The sequence below is a fragment of the Glycine soja genome, chromosome 3 (genome assembly GCF_004193775.1).
Source record: "Glycine soja cultivar W05 chromosome 3, ASM419377v2, whole genome shotgun sequence".
NCBI classification, from domain to species: domain Eukaryota; kingdom Viridiplantae; phylum Streptophyta; class Magnoliopsida; order Fabales; family Fabaceae; genus Glycine; species Glycine soja.
This window is the reverse complement of record NC_041004.1, coordinates 38565867-38589164: the sequence shown is the minus strand read 5'-3', so window position 1 is coordinate 38589164 and position 23298 is coordinate 38565867. Positions and strand designations below refer to the sequence as shown.

At 33.0% G+C, this 23298-nt stretch overlaps 4 protein-coding genes across 5 annotated transcripts; 2 read left to right on the top strand and 2 right to left on the bottom strand.

The window, feature by feature from the left end:
* Nucleotides 1-3975: 3975 nt before the first annotated feature.
* LOC114406845 (outer envelope membrane protein 7-like) lies at nucleotides 3976-4564 on the bottom strand. Its single transcript, XM_028369672.1, has one exon. It carries the CDS (start codon nucleotides 4404-4406, stop codon nucleotides 4158-4160), a length of 249 nt encoding a protein of 82 aa, XP_028225473.1. The 5' UTR covers nucleotides 4407-4564; the 3' UTR covers nucleotides 3976-4157.
* A 1482-nt stretch (nucleotides 4565-6046) lies between these two features.
* LOC114406843 (small nuclear ribonucleoprotein SmD1a) lies at nucleotides 6047-9138 on the bottom strand. Its single transcript, XM_028369671.1, has 4 exons — nucleotides 8980-9138; nucleotides 8811-8887; nucleotides 6503-6694; nucleotides 6047-6392 (listed from the first exon to the last, which is right to left on the bottom strand). The coding sequence occupies exons 1-4, from the start codon at nucleotides 8991-8993 to the stop codon at nucleotides 6331-6333; spliced, it is 345 nt and encodes a 114-aa protein (XP_028225472.1). The 5' UTR covers nucleotides 8994-9138; the 3' UTR covers nucleotides 6047-6330.
* A 2466-nt stretch (nucleotides 9139-11604) lies between these two features.
* On the top strand, nucleotides 11605-20394 carry LOC114406842 (mRNA-capping enzyme-like). 2 transcript variants are annotated; one of them, XM_028369670.1, is made up of 17 exons: nucleotides 11605-11811; nucleotides 12636-12756; nucleotides 13610-13758; nucleotides 14309-14392; nucleotides 14472-14534; nucleotides 14728-14859; nucleotides 14958-15158; nucleotides 15831-15950; nucleotides 16502-16548; nucleotides 17475-17562; nucleotides 17776-17913; nucleotides 18435-18557; nucleotides 18651-18749; nucleotides 19081-19170; nucleotides 19272-19353; nucleotides 19651-19781; nucleotides 19902-20394. In XM_028369670.1, exons 1-17 carry the CDS (start codon nucleotides 11797-11799, stop codon nucleotides 20043-20045), a joined length of 1827 nt encoding a protein of 608 aa, XP_028225471.1. In that variant the 5' UTR covers nucleotides 11605-11796; the 3' UTR covers nucleotides 20046-20394. The 2 variants fall into 2 exon arrangements, with proteins under 2 accessions (XP_028225471.1, XP_028225470.1); XM_028369669.1 differs by having other exon boundaries at nucleotides 17475-17637.
* A 730-nt stretch (nucleotides 20395-21124) lies between these two features.
* Nucleotides 21125-22729, top strand: LOC114406841 (gamma conglutin 1-like). The gene has a single exon (XM_028369668.1). The coding sequence runs from the start codon at nucleotides 21324-21326 to the stop codon at nucleotides 22605-22607; it is 1284 nt and encodes a 427-aa protein (XP_028225469.1). The 5' UTR covers nucleotides 21125-21323; the 3' UTR covers nucleotides 22608-22729.
* Nucleotides 22730-23298: the final 569 nt, after the last annotated feature.

Sequence of the window (23298 nt, the reverse complement as noted above, 5' to 3'; positions counted from 1 at the left end):
ATCATATCTTGAAACAAACATCCTAATTATTTTTTTACGAGAAGTAACTTTATTGAAATCGAATAGAATTATTATGAAATTAATTGTTTCTCTTAAATATTTAATCTACTTATATATTTAGAAGTTAAAACCATCGAAAATTTATATTGATACTTATTTGTATACCCAACTAAATACTTTATGAATGTTTAATGTAATTATATTTTTTTTACACAAGTTAGTTATACGTAATATTATTCAATAATAAAAATCTTTCTAAAAAAATTAATAAAAAACGACACTTTTGGTTTGTTTGTTTGTTTATGTTTTCTGGGACCATTAAACAAACAAGCGGAAAATATCTATTTGTCTCGCCATAAAGAAAATACCTATTTCGTTTGCCACTGTCAAGTTCCACGACGTTTCATGGGTGTGGGATATCCAAAATAAATTAATAAAAATTATGAACATAATTTTTTAATTTTTTATTAGAATACTGATTATTTTACTTAAGATATTAATTAAAGAATTCATAGTTATTTTTCATTAAAAATTACGGTTAAAATTTATTGAAAAGCAGTGTAAAGATGTATTAATCCTTTATATAATGTCTTAAAAGGTATTTATTTTGGTAAAAAAAAAAAGGTATTTTTTAATATTTTATTTGTATTCTTAGTTGAAATTTGTTGGGAGCCATAAAATGATATCGATCTTAATCTTTATTATTTAATTAATCTCATTCATAATGTTGTGATTCTAAGAAAAAAAATAGTAATCTAAAAATTATTTTTAAAAAATGTGATAGAAGACATATTATAGACACTCTTCTAAAACCTGTTGAGGTTGTGCCTTTCAATGTTGTAAGATGCTTTGTTTGAATTGGAAAATATTAAACTATACGATGAAAGGAAAAATAAAATGATAAATTACACCTCTCTTCAATAATTGTTAAACTTGACCTAATTTTCAACTCAATTTGGGTACTAAATCAATGGATTACCGTTTCAGTGCATTTTTTTTATCAATGGTACGAAAGCCTTCCGTATAAAGGTTTTTACGAGACAGATAATTTTATATATTTGGTTCGAATATAAATTAAATAAATTATTGTTAATGGAAATAATAGATGAACATTCAGTTTTTTATATTATAAATGAGTAAATAGTATATTATCGCAATGTAAAAGAACTTTTATAGTGTGACTCAATCATATATTGTATAATGTCAACAAAGATTTCTTATTTGACAAATGTAATTTTTTTAAGCAAGTAATGTATACATATTAAATTCATTATAAATTAAAATACTTGAAGAATATTCATTTTTATTATTTTCTCAACTAGATATTCTTAATAATTTTTTAGTAGTTAAATAAACTGGTACTTTGTTTGATAAAGGAGAAATAAAGTGAAGAGGAAAGAAATATATGAAAATAAAGTTAATGTTTGGTTGAGAGGAAATAAAAGAAGAATTTTTTTTATATAAAATTTATTGCTTATTTCTACTTCATTTCTGTCTATTTCCATTCACTTGATTTTTTTTTAAAATTTTTCTTTGTGTTCAATAGAGAGAAAGAAAACAAAAGAGAGAAAATAGGTAGGCGAGAAAAGAAGAAAAAAAAGATAAATATGTAAAAAATATAATAAGATATGGTTTAATGGAAGAGAAATGGGATGAAAATAAGATGATAAGGTTGTTTATTTTTTAAAAAAGAAAAAGAATAAAATAGAATATTAATAAAAATATCATTTTACCTTTGCAACATTAGTGTTATTTTTATCACCAATACATGTAAGCATAATCGATCATGTTTGGTACTTCAAATCTCAGTGCATGGGAGTTTCGTTGAAGCGTAGGGGCGGCAATTTGATTGACTCCACAAAAAAGAGCATAAATACTGAATATACATATAAGATGAGCAACAAGGGTGCAAGCTTCTCTTCACTCCCATAAATGTAATGTTGTCATCACTCACGAGTGCCACAAGGAGGATAACTTTGGCAAAGCATTGAAACAATGATTATTTCCACGTTTTTCTACAAAAAAAGCTCTGCAGATTGGACTCCACTCTTTTTTCATTTTTTGTCCACATCATTTCATGCTTACCAAACGAGTAAACTTCATTGTCTCTTCTACGCTCTTACTTATTGTCTCTTTCCTTTTCACCTTATTTTATGAAATACCAAACAAAACAATAAATTCAACACCTATATTTTTATTTTATTTCTTATTTATTTTTACTCATCTCTTGTATTTTTATTCATTCTATTTATCAAATATATACTCAATTGATTAAACAAGATATATAAATTACTCATCTTTTGTACTGTCTTTAATTTTCATAAATAAATAAAAAATATTCTATTTTTCACTTATTTTGTTTCATCGTACCAAACTCACCTTAAGTTAATTGAACTTATTGGGTTAAAGGTAGTTAGTTACTAATAAACTCCAGCCAGATGGCCCCCCAAAAGTCAAATTCCCACTCAATTTACTTATTATATTTCATCTTTCGTTTTAGCAACAACACATACACCTCATATCTTCAATCTCTTTTGTTGTTTTTTTTTTGCCTCCACATTCTCATTTGTTCCTTCTTTTCACATGCTTCGTCCTTTTGTTAGGTTGAGATTTCCACATTCTTTCTTGTTCCTTATTGTCACATGCTTCGCCCTTTTGTTAGGTTGCGACTGTGAAAGACAACTGCTGCTGAGATATGATAAGCCATGAATGTTGCTAGATTGATGGATTGACGAGGGAAGTACCAGACCTGTTCGAAGTGATTCTACTAAAGTTCGTGAAAGTTCTGACTCTACTTGTTTCTACATGGGTGCTTTTATAAAAAAAATACAAATAAACCAACCAAATCACTATTTTTCTCCAAAAACGACCCAAGTCATATCGTGTAGCATCGGTGCATTAAGCTTGACCAATCCAATATGTCAACTAGACCAATTACAAGGCTGGTACAATGATTGAATTGGCCAGTCCATAATATGTAGCGTGACAAAAATGAGCATAATTCTAATAATTTGAGAATTAATTTAACGACATTTTGTATGGTTTATTTAAAGATTAAACCAATAGCACTCTGGCCTCCTTTTGCCATGTTTTGGGCAAGAGGGTAAACGTAGCTAATTCTAGAATATCTTTCTCAAATAATGTTAACCAGCAAGTTAGTTATTAAAACTAAAAACACAAAAATCGGACATTCAGATTTAATTAAAGTAAAAAAAAAAGAAGAAGAAGAGAGAGAGAGAATTAAAAGGGAAATTAAGTAATTATCATTATTCCACTCAACCCTGGCATCTCTGTTAACTGTTAAGTATCCCCAGTAATGTCGTGCAGCTTTCTTTGATCCCTGTGAGCCTATGTGACAATTGAAAAACTATGGGAGAGATTTTATTTGGGGTAAAGCTCATCCTCTACCATGGGACAATATTTGCCCTCGTAGAGAAGATGGTAGTCTAGCCTAGGCTTTAGAAACATGGGATCTATGAATCTTGCCTAAATTGTTGCATAAGCTTTTGTATAATTTTATTTTATAAATATAGTAGTTCTAAAAAAATATCACAGGTATAGCTAAATGGTTAACAAGAGTAGCACTCTGATCTGTGCATTTGTTCCATTCCCAATTTAATGTGACAACCTGAGGAGAGGAGCTCACCAAATTAAATAATAACTAACTGTGGTGAGTAAAGGAGCACAAAGCATCAAAATGGTCAAACAATAAGCATTAAGCACCATCCTCTCTCCTAAAATGTTAATTCCTCCCAAAATAAAAAACAAAAAATATAGACAGGCATTTAGGTTGGTACATCCTAGTGTTTGAAAATCTGGTGTAAAAATATGAAAAATACTTTTGCAAAAGAATCAAAACTCTTGTTTTTTTTTTTTATGTATTTCATTTTTATCTATTGAATTATATTAAAACGCACGTCAGAATAATTTTAACTATAAATCAAATATACACATATATCTAATGACAAGGGAAACAAGCAGAATAGAACAACCTGATATTTTTTTCAATCCTAAAACCAAATCAAACCAAACAGAGCATTTACCGACAACACAATATACAAATTTAACAGAAGCACAACAGGCTAACAATATTATTTCATTTGGACAGTAGTTTTGAGATATGACGAAATTCAAAATAACATGAATGAGAGACCACTTCAGACGGCGTCGGTGGTTATAGTATCAGCAGCGGGAGGCACGTCGCCGGCGGGTTTAGAATCGGCGGCGTCGGGAACGTCGTCAGTGGTGGTTTTAGGAAGAGCATCGTCGTCGGGGTCACGTGGCGGGTCGGAGTTGTCAATCGAAGCACGTGCCTTGGCAAGGAAGGGTTTGAGAGCGAGCTCTATAGCGAGCCACGCGAATGCTAGGGCTCCCGCCACCACCGCCGCTTCTTTTGCCTTCCCCATTTTGAAACTCTTGTCTTCTCTTATCTCTTCTCTGTATTTATGCAAAGATTGCGTGCTCCCACTGTTTAGCCACCACCACAATTTCGTAAACCTTAGCTTCTTCTTAAACAAGACACACAACTTGGGGCAACTTTAACTTTGACCACTCGCTCATTCTTCCTTTTTCACACGTAACGTTACCCACCAATTTGAACTATTAATGATAACAATAGTTTTTTTTTTTTTTTTTTTTTAATAACAACAGTAATCTGTTTGGAATTTTTAGGCTTCGTATTGTGTATATTTTGTCGAGATTAAAAATTAAATGTGTGTTGTGAATTAAGTTATACTCATTGGATAAAATATGATTTTGATTCTGATTATATTATTAATTAATTAATTAATAAAAATTAATTATTATAAAAATTAACATAAGATTGTTCTACAGTAATTTCCAGTTGAAGTCGTAAGTATGCACTTGTATTACAGTACGTTTGTTTTTTTTTCTTTTTCAATTTCATTTGTGGTAATATGAATTATGAGGTAGATCAAACATTGTTTGAAGAAAGTAGGGGGGAAATCCATTGATGAACGTTTATTCGCAAGCTTTTCGGCAAATCTCAAAATGTCCAATTAAACACTCATGAGAACTTTATTATTTCTAATAATTTTATTTGACTCCAATAAAATTAAGTTTTAATAAAGAATATTTATTGTTTATTATCACAAATCATAATTAGATTATTAAAACAATATTTATAATTTGAGTGTAATAGCAAAAGTTTTCCACTACTAGGTAAAGTCATTTGGAAATGAATCATTTTAAGTGAAATTTTTACTTGAATTTTCTTGGATAAAAATCTCCACCATCAAAACTCCATATCTTTTTCATCAGTTAAATTTTCTTTCACTAGTTTATAATTTAAGATTGAGATTTCACTAAATAAATAAGAAGATTCAAATCCGAAATCAATTACGTGGATAGTATTATTGAGCTCAACTAAAAACAATTTTAAGGATATTATTTAAGACCTTTTAAACATTTTTCCAACATTCTTATTTTCTTTCAATATTCTAAGTCTCTCTATTGGTGCTTTTAACAACCTTTTTTACAGCATTAATATATGAGGTCTCTTAATATATTTTAGTTAAATTCAGAAGACTAACAACGTTTTTCTAATGTTTTGGTATCTCACGAGTATGTCAAATACAAATAAAAAATCATTTAATTACAATATATTAATAGTGTAAAAAATTATGTTATCCACAATTTATTCCTAGATTGCCATATATGATAAAAAATAATCATCTTTATAACAATAATTTTAAAAGTCCTATTTAATTCTAATTAATTATTGTCTATAATTTAAAATAATATAAAATTAATTACTGAGTCAGATGTTATAAAAATATATTCATGGGTGGTGGCAGTGGTGCCAATCTAATTGGAATGACCTCAACCCTTTTGCTACCGTTGCTCACCCTCTTTTTTTGACTTAAAAAAGCAAAACTCCGTATCTATTTTAATGTAAGTGGTTTAACTAGTTTAGTTCGTTTCAAAATCTTTACCAGATATTGCATCAACGTTGATATATTCACTGTAAAATCAATTCTTAGAGCGGCTTTTATGGCTTACTTTCTCCCTCTTAAATGGAGTCAAGTTTAATATCCAATATATGTAAAAATACTCTTCAATTAACACCTTGTGAAACTACACATACATAGGCAGTTTCTTTCAGTGGAGACTTGAGAGATATGGCAATTATCCAACAGGAAGGAATTATACACGAGAACTTCAAATTATTGATGCAAGAAAATGGCAACATGAACAAAGTCTGCATGACTAACTAACAACAGCACTCCTGCAACGTCTTTAAAACTTCTCTCCGAAAAATTCCCTACAATAAAGGTACAAGCAAATGCCACAAATTTTGTGATGTGCAACTTAACGCCCACGACCACGGCCGCGTCCACGTCCTCGCCCCCGCCCTCTTCCCAAAGGCTTCCCTGCAAATAAAATCAAAACTTTGAGAACCAGATATCCCTTGATAACAGTCAACCTGAACATAATTAACTTCTGATAAACATTTTAGTGACAGTCAAATAATATACAATACCAGCAGTTGGCTTCTTAGGCTTGATCTTAGGAGCCTCTTCAACCAGTAAAGTCTCAAGATTCAAGCTGTCAGGAAGGATATAATATCGAATGTTGTTGCCTCTCACACTGAGATGATCCAAAGTAACTGGGTTTTTCCCTTTCAGAGTTAGTTTAACTGTTTTCAAATGTGTATTCATACTGATATCAACACCTGTGATATAGCATCAAGTCCATGGATCAGTACAACTAAAGCTGCAAAACACTTCTCTAATGGCATCCCAAATAAGGCTTAAAGACACAAAACGTCAAACTCTTTGTTAGACATAAGCTCATATTCATCCATCAATTAAAGACAACGGAATTCAGACTCTAAGAGGTAAAGTATAGCTATTCTAAATTACAGCATTAAGGAAACTTGTTCCAGAGGCTAAGAGGTCCAATACTGTCATGGGGCCATAAAATTAAATCGCAATAGATTTGCCTCGTAAGTGAGGTATTCAGACTCTAGAGTTCAAGGTGCCTCATACAAAAATGTCATAAGCAACAGACATTTTCCTAATGAAGGAGAAATTAGTTGCTTTTTTTACATCAATATTATAAAGGAGAAATTAGGGTCAGTACAAATAAGAGGAAAACAGGCTAGAAAGCATGGATACAAGTCATACAACACAGGACACAAATACGATAAAACATTGCTACCATCTAGAAGTGTTTGAGCCTCTTAGAGGACAGGACATTGCTCGAAACAGAAAAAGACAAGAAACATCCTATTCATTATGTAAGGCATAACATCCTATTCAAGGTGCCTCATACAAAAATGTCATAAGCAACAGACATTTTCCTAATGAAGGAGAAATTAGTTGCGTTTTTTACATCAATATTATAAAGGAGAAATTAGGGTCAGTACAATGAGAGGAAAACAGGCTAGAAAGCATAGATACAAGTCATACAACACAGGACACAAATATGATAAGACATTGCTACCATCTAGAAGTGTTTGAGCCTCTTAGAGGACGGGACATTGCTCAAAACAGAAAAAGACAAGAAACATCCTATTCATAATGTAAGGCATAACAGTGAAGAGAACATGAAAAAAAATTCACAGATTCAGGAAAGCTGTTCAATCTCTCTATCATGTCAAAATTCAGGAATTTTGAAAAGCCATAGCAGCTCATCAATGAAAAGCCACCAAAAAATAATCTATCCCATAGCTAGTTTAGGTGCAATAAGATTAGAGACATTTCAAAGTTCAAAATTGATCGTATTAGTTATGCAACCTATCACGCTTATGACAGAGTTCCCATCTTGTTGTCTCTTAGAGAATGACAGGCTAATTAGCTATTCACTTTGACAAGAAACAGAGTTGTTAACAGAGGAATTACAAGCAAAGAAGTCAAATACCAACCATTGCAAAAAAGTTGAACAGGAATATATGAAGTTAAAAAATGGATCTTAGTTTAAGCATCGCCGGTAATGCTTTGCAAGTAATACATGATTACGACTTTTTTCTTGGGACAAGAGATTGTTGATTATGTTGAACCTACCTCCATTAGCAACGCAGACACTTGATAACATAGAAGAATATATTAAAAAAATCCCATGGATTTCCTTAGAATTAATCTTCCAAACTATAAATAATCAGAATCTTTGTAGTTTATATTATAGACTATTGTTCTATACACAAGAGAAAGAGCTTGGGTGGGTGTCAAATTGTAGCATCACAAAAGAAGGGGTAATTTTATTTAAAGAAGACAAAACAGCCTCGGCTTCACCTTTTTTTGACTATGACAACAAAATCTATTCTAGCATGTTTGGGGTGGTGGTCAGGTGAACCAAATTCAACTTTGAAACCACAGTGAGTGTGAAGCAACACATTGTTGCTTAGGAAAAATCATGGTGACACCGTGGTTTTGAGGTAGCCACCATGATTTTAAAGGTATCCAAACAGAAATCCATTGGGCACAAAGTCATACTCATTTTATGCGAATAACGTGTTGAATCTAATCATTTGAATGCTATGCACAAGAAGAAGAAAAAATGCTATCTAATTCCCAAAACCCCCAAAAGGAAGGTTTCGAAATTCCAGGGTAACGATTAGAGAATGCAGTGAACAATTGCATTAGGTTTAGGAATTGAACAAACAGCGAGCATCCCTACGAGGCTACAACATGACATTAGCAACTAAATCGAAGACCAAATGCTTTAGTGCTAAATCTTAGAATAAAAGGTTTAAGCGCGAAACGAAACTAGGGTTTAACAAAAGCAGCAACAAAATGGAGCGGTGAAGAACAAAAAGATTCGGAGAAGGACGGAAGAGAGAAGAGAACCTGTAATGGTGCCATGAACAACTGTTCCGTTCTTGAGCTCGATTGAAACGGTTTCGTTGTTCAGCTTCATGAGAAACCTGTTCCAGTTTTATACACATTTTAGCTTCAAATTGAAAAAAAAAAAAAGTGAGAAAAAGGGAAACGCGGAATGAGAATGAAGATGTGAGACCTGACAAGCTTCATGGCGGCAGAGAAGACGGTGACTGACGGCAGGGTTTTGAGGTCACACACAAGACTCGTCGGTCGCTTCAACAGCGTTTGAGTATTGTAGTAGTTCTCAGTCCTCACTGTCCTATCCTCGGTGAAACAAACCCCCAACCAAAATAATAAAAATAAATAAAAGAGGTCAAATGTATTCAATTTATAGATTATTTTTTATATCTGAAAATTATAATAAATAAATAATTTTAAATATAAATTATATTATAGTTAAAATTTATAATAAATAAAATATTTCTAACATATAAATCCTATTTTAAATTAATAATAATAAGTTTCTATTAATAAAAAATGTTTTTAATTATTGATTTTTTTTAAATAATTTAGAAATAAAATGAAAAATGGTCATTTTAATTTTAACTATGATACTTTTTTTAAAAATAAAACTCAAATTAACAATAAAGATGAAAACTTGAAAAGTATTGATTAACAGAAGTAAGAAATTAATCGCCGAACATATGTGAATCAATTGATACAAAATATTTTAACTTTTCAATGGTATTAAATTTGAGTTCAATATACAACAACATTGAATACTGAGTTTGAATATTGAGAATATTTCATTCACAAGGCTAAAATAATGTAAATGAGGATGTCCCTTTTTAACTCCTGTCACCATATGTTGAAATAAGTCATGTGCTAAACATCATTAAATGTTTTGATCAACTAACATGTGTTGTTTTATTTTAATTAGAGGTTCCTTGATATGAATATTGAATATGTAGTGTATAAATACTAAAAAAAAAAATCTGTTGTCTATCATGGTCATAAGTTGATGAATATTGTCTCTAGCAAATGATACTTATTCTATCTATCTAGATTATTTATCTTGTCTTATATTTAACATGGAGCAAATAAAGATGGAATAAAATACAAATTATGTTAAAAATATCATTTTATTAAAATTACATATAGTTTTTTAAAGAGTATCTTTAAAATTATTTATATTTTTGTTAAAAAAATATTATTTTAATTTAATTAAATCAATATCTACTACTTTCGTGACAAAATATAAAACATTCAAACTACTCTACATATATCCTTATTATAGATGACACAAAATAAATATCATCCTACTGCCTGTCACATACTTATATATTAACATAATATTGTAAGTCTTTTTATATTTTATTGTGACTAAGCATAGCATGAGACATGTTGGAGATAGAGAAAATACTTTCCAGATAACAAAATAGGTAAAAATACTTTGTTATCGAATTACAACATGAAAATATCAAACTCTATCCCACTGAAATAAACTAGAAAAAGCAAGAACATAATTCCCACTGCAGCACAACAAATAAAACCCAAAACTTATACCATTTACTAAACTTGCCGTTCTCTATCACTGAAGATATTTTGTTCTAGTATACTATAGACAAATTGCATATAAAAAATACTTATCTCATTTATTTGTAGTAATTAAAATACAAAGTTTAATCAGCTTTTTTAATTAATGAAATAATGTTTTTGTCAGCCGAAAAGTGTAAACACAATTGATAAAAACATAGTAGTAATATAACTCATTTGACAACCTATATTGAGATTGTAAGGAAAGATTTAGGTTTAATCTCTATAGAATGCATATTTGGGAGAAATGATAGGCTTGTGATTAAGTTCACTATCAAAGAAAAATCAACACTGGATCCAAATGATTGAAGTCTGTGAGATATCTTGAAGTCTCACAAAAGAGTAAAAAATCCTAATTGTTGTGGTTAAAAAAAAGATATATCAAACAATTTTAGTTTAGCTTAGAGTAGTGTGTGAGCTTTTTTTTTTTGTAACAAAATCATAAAACAATGTTTGCCTTAGTGTAAATCCTAGTATTTATAGTTGTAAGGATATGTTTTTGCGAAAATTATACTCAACTGGTTCTAAAATTATCATTGTGCCTTAATCAACAATATATTTTTGTTTTTAGTTTTTAATTAAAAATAAAAAATGGTTAAAAGATGTAAATAACCGTCATGTTTAAGAATTATCTTTTATAATAATCATCTAGTGTTGCGGTGGTTTTCAGAATTAATTAGAGTACAAAATTGTCTAAAAAAATATGTAGAGATAATTGTCATTATAATAACTAGGAGAAATAGGCATCTAACTATTTTTTTTAAAACAAAAAGGAAGATAATAGAAGTTAATAGGTAATGTGAAAGTAATAGTTATTATAGGGATAAAATAATAATAATGAATGTAGTTATATGAATAAAATGAATATAAAAATATGTACATCAAAATACCTAATATTATTTATATATAGTTATAGATTACATAGGGAAATGTGTGCACTGAGATATTAATTGCCATTATAATAGGTTTTCTTTTTTTTTTAGGGGAGCCATTATAATAGGTATATATTATAGATAATGACGGTTGAAAGGTAATTTTAACATAATTAATTTGTTTTGCAGTAAGAAAAATAATTTGTTTAATAAAAAGATGTTTTTTACATAATAAATTAAAAAATATAAAGTTGAATGAAAAGAAAAGAAAAACTGATGGGAAAACATTAAGAAAAAAAAACTAAAAAAACAAGTGAAAAAGAATAAAAAAAAAGAGAGATAAAGGAGGGGTGGCTATGTCGGTTCTCCCCACGGGGCGAAGACCCGGATATGTATGGTGGCGCACAACAACATAACAAACAGATCCTTCAATTCTTCTCTTCTCTTCTCCTCTCCTCTCCTCCTAAGATCGATTATTGCTTTCTTCTTCCAACCAAAACCCTAACCAACGTCACTCTCCTACTCTTTCTCAATCCGTTACTGCTATGAGCTATCACATGGTAGATTCATCCTTTTCCAGAACCATAATCGTTACTTTCTACATATATTTTTGTTTTTACTTCTTTACTTGTTCGTTACTCGCTTTGAAACTTCAATCTAGGTTTATTACCAAACATCACGATTCGTGACTTGTACGAAAAATCAACAACGCGTTATTTCTTCTCTGCTAAACCAATGCTATTCTTTTCCTAGAATCAAGGACACCGTGTTTTCTCTCTGTTTTTTGTTTTCTTGCCGGATTATTGTTATTGATAGATGAAATGCATCATGTGATGTCACATTTTAAAAAATTAATGTAAACGGTTTCTCAAATTCACCGACACATGAATGGTTGAATTTTGAATCCACCTCGATTATGTTGTGGCTTTCAATGAACTTCACTGTGCATAATTATGTGCACCTTTTGCTTGTTCTCATATACACGTGTGTTACCAACAAGTGGTTGTTGTGAGTGATACTAGACTTGGTTATGTTAAGCAAGGTCTTAAGTGCAAACTTTGTGGATGAAAAAAATGTGGTTGGAAGACGAGAATTCCACTAAAGGTTTTCAGTTAGGTTCTTCGACGGATATTAGTCATCGGCAATCGGCAAAGTCAGTGGATGTTTCGTACCAAATATTTCGTAACAATAACATGCTAACCCCAAAAAATATACACGTGTGCTTGGAAGCATAAGTATTGCTCTTCAGCTATGCTCGTTCAAGTCATTTTACTCCTGGCAATCTTACGTGATGCATTTTATCAGATAATTGTTGAATTGTAACTTTTGTCATTTTTGTTGAGATAGCTCCTGTGCTGTTTCTTACTATGAGTTCTTTATGCAGCATAATAATGAAGATACACACAGAGGTTTGAAAAGAAAGCCCCCACATATGGATCGAGGGCAAGAACGGAGGCCATACAATACGAATTCTAGACCTTATGATCGGAACACGGTTCCTGATGGTTGGCTCTTGTTTTTATTTGTTTATTTATCTATTTTATATACAATACACACGGATTTGGTTGTCAATTATAGACTATTACATTGTGAAGATATTGGCCGGCACTTTAATCTAACTGTAGTGTATGAACGTTGGAATTTATATTCATTTTCTCTTTTGCATTAGGGATTTAACTATACAAATTAAGGACTTGCTGTAAATAAATGAAGCTAAAAGTTGCCTTTGGCATTGGAGGATTGTTTTTTCCCTGCACAAACTAGAGTTAGTGTGTTTTGGTTCAACTTATTTTAGAGAGATAATCTTTCCCCCCGCCCCTGCCCCCTCATAACAGTTCCATGAAAGAGCTTTTTGGTAAAAAAAAAAAAGAACAATTATATTCCATGAAAAAGGCTATACCAAATGTGGGCTTATATGGAGATGGTTGTGTGCGTTAAATGTCTCACTTGTTCAGCATGGACAAGTTATTTTGTGGAAGTGTTAACTATATGCTGTAGGAACTGTGATATACACTATGCAGGTATAGTCCATGGCCTTTATTACAAACTACTTTATTTTTTAGCTATCATTATTTTGCTTGGAAATTTAAGTTGATTACATCCCTTGAACTCACTATTGCAAGTCCCTATTGCATGAACAAGACCTTTTTCTTTACTAATTTGCCATTTTTATTTTTGTGATAGTATATACTATGTATGCCTGGTTTTCTTACAAGTTCTTTTTTCATAGTGGCTTCAGGCTACAATTTTCTTTACAATGTTGAAATCTCTTTACTGATCTTCACTCTTGCAATAATGTTACTCTATGATGTGCTTTTTTTTATAGATTTTCATTTTTAGTCGATCCATGTAATGCAGGTTGGTTAGACTGCCCACCACATGGGCAAGAAATAGGATGTATAATCCCTTCGAAGGTTCCACTTGGTGATTCCTTCAATGATTACATTCCAAGTCAAAAATATGCTCCCAAGCAAGCAATTCATCAACAAAGAGTCTTAGGTAGAGAAGTAAGTACATCAAATGCACAGTAATCATCAATAACTCAGATTACTAGATTAGTATGTTCTTCTTTGGGAAGATAAATATACTTTTATTAAGTAGATAAAGGGAGATAATAATAGATTGGTGTGCACAAGCTGCTGATATATATTTTGATGTGACTTTTCAACATCTTTTTATGTGACCGATCTTTTTAATTGGCCATGTTAAACATTTTATCATTTTATTATTTCACAACATTTAGAGGAACTTGTTCTATTGTTCACACATGTCACAATGTGATGCGCTTTACATGAATTTGGTGTTCTTAGGGAACTTCTATTGACAAAAAGACGGCTTAGATTGCATTTTAGGATTTGATGAAAAAGACATAGAAGCAGGAAGAATGAGGATAGTAAATGCTTTATATTTCGTTTGAGCTAATAAGCAGAAAGATGAATAATCACAGAAAGGGACAAATTTGCAACATTGTGGGGGCTTTTACTTGTTTTCTTTGTAGTGTTGCATATAAACTTGTTGCAACTAGCATCAAAGTGCTTAGCTTTATTTATTTTGCAGCTTGGTTTAGTGATTGATCTGACAAATACTACTCGCTACTATCCTGTATCAGATTGGACAAAAGAAGGGATTGGTCATGTCAAGGTAGCATATTATCTTTCGTCCTATTGTTTATGAAATGTTAATTGCAATTGAGTTTAGATTTTTGATTTGCTTGTGGCAGATAAGATGCACAGGAAGAGATGCTGTACCTGATGATGAATCCGTAAAATTCTTTTGTGATAAGGTAGCTTCCTTTTGTAGTGTTGACGGTGTTCACTGTACAGTTCATGAGCATTACTTCTACTCATTCTTTTGCTCAATGCTCACACTTGATAGTCAAGTATTGTCTTCTTGTTAGTGTTCTTAGCAATGCTGGTACAATTCTTGACATCTTACTTGAGGTTTTATGATTTATACTTGTTAGATATTCATTTTAGGTTCTGGATTTTTGCTCCCAAAGAACAAACACAAAGAAATATATACTTGTACATTGCACACATGGGCATAATCGTACAGGTTATATGATTGTTCACTTTCTTGTGCGCACGGAATCTCTTTCTGTTACTGAGGTGAGTAAAATAATCGGACAGTTCATAGGTTTGTTTTCAATACCTGTTTGACTCTGGTAATTAATGTGTTATGCAATTTTGTGCTTGTTATCTCCCAGGCGATAAATAAATTTGCTTGTGCACGTCACCCAGGAATTTACAAGCAGGACTACATTGATGCCCTTTACATGTTTTATAATGAAAAGAAGCCTGAAGATCTTGTTTGTCCTCAAACTCCTGAATGGAAGAGAATTTCTGATCCTGATTTTCATGGCACAGCTGTTCCAGCTGTGGACAATAGTGCACACATTCCTGAACAGGTATGTTCGCCTTGTTGACTCAGTTTATTTAGCTTCTTAGTGGATATGGATTTGTAGTGCTGCCACTGGGTTGAATACCTTACTTCTTGGCATGTAATTTACTTCCAACAAGTTTGTCCGAGCATGAATCTGCCAGTTAGTTATGCTTTATTTTATTTTAGGTTTATTTTGTTGAAGCGTATCTGATATGGCCTGAAAATAGAATTGGTTGCACCCTTTGCATCTTTCTGTTTTCTTTGTTGAGACTTGGATGTATACTCTGATAACAATACCTTTTATTTGCTAATTTGCTTTGATGTATAATTTTTTACTTCAGTTTATTTCCCATGACGCTAAACAAGTTATGAAATATTCTTTATTGTTAGAGAAAAATAGAAAATGATTGTATTTTTTCTTTCAATTGTCATCTTCCGTGGTCTTATTGTGTGTGCACGTTATCTGTTTTATATGGCTTGTATTTTTTATGAAGTTTTTTAAATAACAGGCTATGAGATTAATATGTGGTCATATTAATATCGAATTGTTTTCCTCATATCACTTTCATTTTTTGCATACGTCTGTGTGCTCTACTGAAATAGAAATATGATTTTTTTTAAGAACCTTAAATCAGTTCACAATTTATTTCTGGGAGATATTATGTGGATTTTCCTTATGTTTGGTTTGATCTTCTAGGAGAGAATTGTGAGGAATGAGGTATTAACAAGTGATGATGCTTTGGGAGATCCAATTCCTCCAAACCAGCTGCGTCCAATGCAAGAACTTTGTTATCAACTGCTCAAGTTGGGCACAGGGGTGGGTCTCTGAATTGGCTTTTTGTTGATTTCTATCTATTTTTCTTGAATATGATTTACATTCAAGTTTTCAACATACTCTGGATAGTCATGAATGCCGTTTTTGTATCACATGTTAAATGAATTCATGCATCACATGTATGATTTAGTTTTCATAGGAATTAGTGTTCAGGAAGTAGCACCCATTCACTCTGCCCAGGAAATAATCCCCACCTAGTCTATTAAGAGTCTAAATGTATAGATTTTGTGCATAACCTAAGTACTGTAATGCACAATCAATCAATTTCACTTAAGAAATACTTCCTATCTCTCTATTTATCTCTTTCGTCTCCCCCTAAAGTCAACACAAACAACCATATCAATATTACACAAATAAAGTTATGCATGTCGGGTGCTATGGGTTGTATTTGATGCATCTCAGTAAAATTCCAAAAGAAGTTTGAAGCCAAGTAATTATTTGATTTGGAAACATTAGTTTGTTATGCATAAAATTATTTTATGAATTAATTCCATTATTTTTGGGTTTTCAAATTTAATATTATCCCTTTTTAGGGAAGAGGACGCTCGTTTCCTGGATCACACCCTGTTTCTCTGAACAGGTTCAATCTTACCACATTTAATCATTTTGTTTTCTATTGCATTGAGAAATAAATGTAACTTCAGGATGGACTTGGCTATTTTACTGAGATGGACATCAGTTGTTTTTCCAATCTACCAAGTCTAAAGAATTAATAGTACCTAAAGTATGTGTTCTCTACTGTCAACCTGCCTTTCAACTGTTTAATTGCAAATGTGCTTCATTGGTAAAGAGAATCTTATGCTGTTAACAAATATTTTTAACATCAGTTTTCTGCAGAAATTCTCAAGTAAATGGAGTGGCTGACATTTTTTTCACTACATTAAACATTCTGTCTACTTTTTAATAGAATCTGATGGAGAATAATAATAACTAACACTGTCAGCAATGTAACAGGATCTTTGTGATTTATTAATTCTTACACTAGGATTTCAATGAAGAAGTCATGGTTTCATATTGTACGTTTGTTTAATTTTGGGATGCATTGTTTGCCAAAACCTTTCAGACTAATTTCTATAGATTAACATGATGGGAGTTCAAATTCCAGATGTCTATCCTGTGTATATTTTAATTTAGCTTTGGCCAATTAAACAAATTTCTGCATTGACTATCAAAATTATTTCTGATTCATATTACTATGATTTCTTTGAGAGTAAATTACATGAATCTTTTGTATTTGCAAAATATGCTACCATTAACTTCAAAGTACTGTTTGGCCCAGATTTGGCAATTGATATGTCAAGTTAATGGATGTTCTGTGATCAAATGGCATTCCTTAATTCTATCATTTTTCAGTTTTTGTTAAAAAGGGAACAAAATATTCATTTGATGCAGTTGAGTTTGAGTTGGGTGATTTATTTATTAAAAATTGATTGTAAATCTAAATTTTCATCTTTGTTAATTATCTACTTTGGTTTGTCAACTGACTTAAGATTTTTTTTTTTGCAGGGACAATCTGCAACTCTTAAGACAAAGATATTACTATGCCACGTGGAAAGCTGATGGGACACGATATATGATGCTGATTACTTGCGATGTATGTTATCTGATTGACAGAAAATTCTTTTTCCAAAGGATCAATATGCGATTTCCTTGCAGATATACTAATGGGGTGTGTATGTTTATTCAATTTACTTTGGTTGCTAAGTGAGTATCTTGGATGTCAGGAAGCTGTGTCTTGGCTTTTGTAAATTTTATTTTAGATTCTCTAATGGATAAGTCAATTGTTTTCAATCACAATCATTTCAAGGGTACACCCGAGAGGAATCACCACTACACATTACTTGATGGGGAGATGATTATTGACACAGATCCGCATACACATAAGCAAGAGAGAAGATACCTCATTTATGATTTGATGGCTATCAATCAAGTTTCTTTGACAGAGGTACACATTTATTAACAACTGCACTGTTGAGATATTATTGACTTCTTGGTGGATAATGTCCTACACCTACTATATTATATGAAGTAAAGAAATTTAAATTGGTTTCCTCTTGTTTATGTTTGCTATTTCGAGTTGCTGTATTTAGTGGTCAACCAAAAACCAAATTGTGTTCCAATTACGGTATTTGCATTTGTCAGTTAATTAAAGTATCTCCCAACAATCCCGCATTAAAATGAGCGCCTGTAAGCTTCTAGTTGGATTTGAACCTACCTCTGAATTATGGGTCATTTCCTTATCAAGTTTGAAAACCCAGGATTATTAGTAATCCATATTTTTGGATCCAATTGAAGTCTGGCTGCAAATGTAATGTATTCTCATGAGTTTTGGGTAGTTGTTAAAACATTAAATAAATGACAGAATACTAGATAATGCATGCCTGGAACCATTTAAGTCCTTGGATTGATGTTCACACTTGTGCTTGGCTGAGTTTTGACCTGACCATTTGGTCTAAATGCCCGCAGCTGCCCTTCTATGAAAGGTGGAAATTGCTGGAGAAAGAAGTAATTGAACCTCGTAACATGGAACGCGAGGGCCTCTCAAAGAGTATAAATCCTTATTATAGATATGACTTGGAACCATTTAGTGTACGTATAGTGATTATTTTACTATTCTATTTTTCTGAAACATTTTCCAGTGGGATCGGCTATTTGTTTATTTTTTTGTATTTTTTGTTTCAGGTGAGGAGGAAGGGTTTTTGGTTGCTATCTACTGTGTCAAAGCTCCTTCATAAATTCATTCCACAACTATCACATTCATCAGATGGTCTTGTATTCCAGGTAATGATTAGTATCTCTAGAGGATCGAACCTCCCAAGTTGAGCTTGGATGTAGAGGATAGTTGGATCAATGAACACTTGGCTTGTAGGAAACACCAGTTCTTTGAGGATGATGTACTGAATTGATGCTCTACTAGGGAACAGTCCAAATTTCTCAGTTCTTGTTTTTCATTGTATTGAGTCAATATTGACGATTGAGAAATCTAAATAAGGATGTAATTTTTTGGTTTATAGAGAATACTTACTGGCTGAGAACATCCCATTTACAAATATTCATATATGCTGTTTGGTTTATGTACTCGTTTGTTGTTAATAATGTTGGATTCTATCAGGGTTGGGATGATCCATATGTCCCTCGCACACATGAAGGTCTTCTGAAGTGGAAATACCCTGAGATGAACTCTGTTGATTTCCTCTGTGAGGTTGTACAAGTACTTCTCAAGTTCAAAAATGGGCTTAGTGTGGTGTTAAATTCCTCTCTAACATGACAATCCAATTATGTTGAAACCATCTTTGTTGACAGGTGGGAGCTGGAGATCGTCCCTTGCTTTTTCTATTTGAACGTGGAAGGAAGAAGTTAATGGAGGAGAATGTTATTTTTAAAGGTTGTACAACTTGTAGACCATCATTATTATTTTATACCACTATAATGTAATTAATGGCATTATTACTATTGTTATTATTAATTGGTCCAGATGACAGCTAATTGCATGAACTACCCGATTTTGGCCATACTTGAATTGTGATTAGTAGTGAAATATATATATATATATACAAGACTCCATTTGCAATTGATTCTGTCTTTAGTTAGTTATAACATAACTCTCGAATTGATTTAACCGAATATCTGGAAAAATCAAACCATAATTTGCTTGCAATTTTTGGCTCCAAATGATTTTCAGATGCATCGGACATTTCTTCCTATTCAGGGAAGATCATTGAATGCTACTGGGATTCCGCGGAGCATCATTGGGTTTGTATGCGGATCAGAATAGACAAAGCCGCTCCAAATGATATCAATACCTATAGAAAGGTTATACCTGTTAAATTTTTCCATTCTATTGTTGCCAGCGTCTTTAAGTTGTCTATGCTTTTGTTTAACTAGCTCATGTGAAAAGCCTTCTGAACAGTTTTTGTTAATTTTTTAACACAGGTAATGCGAAGCATAAAGGATAACATCACAGAAGAGGTCTTATTGAATGAGATCAATCAGATCATTCGCCTACCCTTGTATGCAGACAGAATACAAAGGGATATCAAGGCTCACCAGCATATGATCTCTTCGCGGCGCAAGTGAGTTATAATAAAAGCTAAGCATGTCGAACGACATCGTATTTTTATTGAAGAGCTAGCAAAGACTCCTGAATGCAGTGCCAGCAGAAAAGCTGTACAATTTTTTCTAGGAGATTGTATTTGTGCTACGGCATTGTTCGGCTCATGCATCACATAGGAAAGAAGCTTAGGTTATATGGTTTTGTTTGGCTAACAAGATTTTGGTCGCTGTTGTATATTAGCAATTTTGCCTATTATTTCTTTTATTTTCATTCCTTTTTGGTATTTCTTTTTTAACTGCAGATATCAAGTTCACAAGATCATATTGGAAAAAGCTCAATAAAAACGGCTTTGATAGGTTACAGTAATTCAAATATTGCAACTTCATACCATTTTATTTTTCTAGAACTTTTTTGATACTTGATAGAGTGCGGCTCTTGGACACCTCCCACTTGTTCTAGTTTTACTTTTTACTTTGTTTTGGCATCAGTCGTTCAGTGAAAAGTACATTAATTGACCATTTGACCGTGTACTGCTGTATGCCTTTATTCACTTTATTATTTTTTTAACTTAAGCAAGTCTTTTAAAAATAATTATTTCTTTAAAATAAAGTTAAAATAAGTTTACACTATTTCGTTTATCTATATTCTAATTCTATTTTTGAGGCCGTGTTATCAAAATACATCTATAGATCAAAAGGGTGTGTTGTCTTGTTGTATAGTATTACTGCACCTTCTTCAAGCCATTTGTTTCATCATTTGGTCAAGAGTTGAGAGAACGTTTTCTTTTCTTTTTATAAAAAAACAACTCTTATTTTCAGAATTTCAAAATATAGAAATGTTTGTTTTTGACTTTTTGTTTCCTAAATCTGTGGTATCACTATCATGTTACGATGGTTCATAAACTTTTGTAATTTTTATATGTCATCACTTGCGCTTCTGTATTGTTATGGTTCATAACTCCTATCACCACTTCTTTTTCTGTCTTGAAGTGTCAAATATCATAAGATATGTAAATTTCCTAGGATGTGTCTGCACATCTTTATCCATATTGATAAGGTAGTTTGCCCACGCCACACTATACTAGCGTACTTTATACTACTACATGCAGCATATGAAACTAGAACGATGAGTTGCACCGACAATATTTGTACACGGGTGGACGCAATTAATTTGGTCCATCAAGGGGCTATTTTTCCGAGAATCCGTCCCCTCGTAATTATATCATCAACTGTTTAACACTTTAACTCCAACACCAACCACTGTTTCTTTGTTTATCTCCTTGCTCCAGCAAGCAAACCAAAATGCCTCCTCCTCTTCCATCTCTCTGCAACTTCAACTTGGCGATACTCTTCCTCTTCCTCACACCCACTTTCCAAATCCCCCTCATAGCCCCAATCTCAAAAGACGACACCACCCAACTCTACACTCTCTCCGTGTTCCTGAAAACCCCACTCCAACCCACAAAACTCCACCTCCACCTTGGCTCCTCCCTCAGCTGGGTCCTCTGCGACTCCACCTACACCTCCTCCTCCTCCCACCACATCCCCTGCAACACCCCTCTCTGCAACTCCTTCCCCTCCAACGCATGCTCCAACAACTCCTCCCTCTGCGCCCTCTTCCCCGAAAACCCCGTCACAAGAAACACCCTCCTGGACACCGCCCTCATCGATTCCCTCGCTCTTCCCACCTACGACGCTTCCTCCTCTCTCGTCCTCATCTCCGACTTCATCTTCTCCTGCGCCACGGCCCATCTTCTCCAGGGCCTCGCCGCCAATGCATTGGGCCTCGCCTCATTGGGCCGGTCCAACTACTCCCTCCCGGCCCAAATCAGCACTTCATTAACCTCACCTCGTTCTTTCACTCTCTGCCTGCCAGCTTCATCAGCCAACACAGGGGCAGCTATATTCGCCTCCACTGCCTCCTCATTTCTTTTCTCTTCCAAAATTGACCTTACTTACACACAACTCATCGTAAACCCCGTTGCCGACACCGTCGTCACCGACAATCCACAACCGTCTGATGAGTATTTCATAAACTTAACCTCAATCAAAATCAACGGTAAGCCTCTTTATATCAACTCCTCCATCCTCACCGTTGATCAGACCGGCTTCGGTGGGACCAAGATAAGCACTGCGGAACCCTACACTGTTTTAGAAACTTCTATTTACAGACTATTTGTTCAGCGTTTTGTGAACGAGTCCTCTGCTTTTAACTTGACGGTGACGGAAGCAGTTGAGCCGTTTGGCGTGTGCTACCCTGCGGGGGATCTCACGGAGACACGAGTTGGACCCGCGGTGCCCACCGTTGATCTGGTGATGCACAGCGAGGACGTGTTCTGGAGAATCTTTGGCGGGAATTCGATGGTGAGGGTTGCGAAGGGAGGAGTGGATGTGTGGTGTTTGGGTTTTGTGGACGGTGGGACCCGCGGGAGAACTCCCATTGTAATCGGAGGGCATCAGTTGGAGGATAATTTAATGCAGTTTGATCTTGACTCAAATAGATTCGGTTTCACTTCGACTCTCTTGCTTCAGGATGCCAAATGTTCTAATCTCAAGGTCAATAATTTTGCAAATGGAATTAAATAAATTCCAATTCAAAAAATATGTATAGGTAATTTGATTGTTTCTATTTTTTCTGTAACACTATTACCTGTTTTATTACATGTTGTAATCAAATGTTCCAACTTCCAAGTATTGCTTTTTTATTATGTGTTGGTTACCATCTGGCATGTCTGACCTCTTATAAAAAACATGGAACTGAATTTGTTGGAGTAGCATTTTAAGGAACAATGCAGATTATAAATTGAAAATGGAACTCCTCCGGACTTTATCATAATTGCAAATTTGACAAGGCATTGCCAATGCAATTGGAGGAACATTACATTACTACCAGAAAATATAAGCCACTTGCAACATTAGTTCCATTTTTCTGGCTGAAGAATTAACTATAGAAGTCAAATTCTGACTCTAGCTAAAGGAGCAAATCCCTGGAACAATTATCTCACTTTTATTTTTTATATATATAAAAGAAGATGCTGATGAATATATAAGGAATGCTCATCCAAGAACGAGGAAATGAACAAATATACAAGAGTTGCTGCATAGAATAAACATACATGGCACACTTCCTTTATCATCTAGATGCAATAGAATAAAATTCAATTAATTCACCAAAAAAAAAGAGAATAAACTTCCAATATTAATTAAAAAAAACTCTTTAGTCTCTTGTCCTTACTGGTTCAATTGCACACCAATTGAAGCACTCCAAATTTGATAG